The sequence below is a fragment of the Limulus polyphemus genome, unplaced genomic scaffold (genome assembly GCF_000517525.1).
Source record: "Limulus polyphemus unplaced genomic scaffold, Limulus_polyphemus-2.1.2 Scaffold51, whole genome shotgun sequence".
Classification (NCBI taxonomy): Eukaryota; Metazoa; Arthropoda; class Merostomata; order Xiphosura; family Limulidae; genus Limulus; species Limulus polyphemus.
This window is the reverse complement of record NW_013665661.1, coordinates 841299-842761: the sequence shown is the minus strand read 5'-3', so window position 1 is coordinate 842761 and position 1463 is coordinate 841299. Positions and strand designations below refer to the sequence as shown.

Below are 1463 nucleotides of genomic sequence, written 5' to 3'. Positions count from 1 at the left end.
CGAACCCATACAGAGATTCATTAGTGAAAATAATAGATAAAATATAAAGTTTTTTCTGAAGAAACATTTGATAACTGTCTGGTTGTTATAAAGATTTTGCATGTGAAATTTGGCATTTTTTTTATGCATAAAAGTATTTTTAATCTTAAAATGAAAATTACTTTGCATGTTGTCTATCCAACATGCAAAATGAAAAAAGCATGAAAAAATCACTGCTAAACAAACCTTAAGACTGAATAAAAAAATCTGATATTTTTCATATGAAAGCCTTGCAATGTTTACTGATAATCTGCCAAATTTTGTGAAAATACGCTTACTAATTAAAAAGTTATAGCATAAATACTATAACAAGCACAAAATGGTTATGAGGTTGGTCCCAGAAACCGAGCCCATGCTGAAAGAATTAAGCCATACAATTCAAGTTGCTTGTACTTGTATCTTGGAACTTGTTCATGTTCCTGCTATACAGATAAACTAAGGAATTAGTTAGAAGCACAATAGTGTAATTTTGAATTTGTGTTTTCACATTTTACACATGCATCGCATTCCTAACAAAATTTCTGCTAAAAGAAACAAAAAGTGCTTTGAAGAAAATAAGTAATATTTGTATGTTTAACCTCATAATGAAGCAGTGTAAATTAGCTTTATTGGTAATAGAATTTGTATTGTCTTTTATGCTGTTTTATGATAAAATGAGTAAAAACAGTAAAGAAATTTCATTTCTCACTTTCTAAACTCCAGGCAGATGTATTTTATAGAGTATTCAACACCAGCGATGTGCCTAAAATATCTTGAAAACAAGATTTTTAGATTTTAAAATTGAATTGTAATTTATTATTTTGACAGGGAAATGAAACATCACTTCCAATGGAGATGTGCTCCAACTGTGAGTAGTTTAACTTAAGGTTGTTTCAAATAAAGTTTCTATTACTCTTTTATATTATTAGTAGATTTTGTTTTTAACTCTTTCCTGACATGACAAGGGTATACTGATACCCCTTGTTGTTGTTTTTTTTTTCTGACATTAGATATATATAAACAAATTACTGAAACTTAGAAAATACTTGGGTTAATCAGTTCATTTCAAATCAATCACTGACCTATTCCAATTTTGATAGTAGTTGGCAGGGTTGCTGTTGACATAGAAATACATGATTTATCCAAGTTTTGCATCTCTAGATCAAACTTTTTATGTGAGAGATATTCAAATATTTAACTTGAAATAGCTTCCAGGGAAACCAATGACATAAAATTACCAATACATTTAAAAAAAATTTTAATGCTACAGTAAAAAGTAAGATTGAAAGCTCTCTTTGTGCTCTTGCCAAATATGTTAATCAGACCTTTGACCTTGAATTGTTCATTTCAACCTCGTTTTGATCCAAACATGGATGTCTGAATTCGGTTGGATATGGAAGTTCATGATATCCTTTGTATCAAAAATCAACTTTGTACCTTGATGT

General features: G+C 29.2%; 1 protein-coding gene across 1 annotated transcript in view; it reads left to right on the top strand.

Moving 5' to 3' along the window:
- Positions 1 to 1463, top strand: part of LOC106463237 (calcineurin subunit B type 2-like) — a 19249-nt gene that overhangs the window by 3374 nt on the left and 14412 nt on the right. Inside the window, exon 2 of the mRNA XM_013923239.2 lies at positions 847 to 886. Coding sequence (XP_013778693.1) covers positions 847 to 886 — 40 coding nt within the window. The remainder of the gene's footprint in view (positions 1 to 846; positions 887 to 1463) is intronic.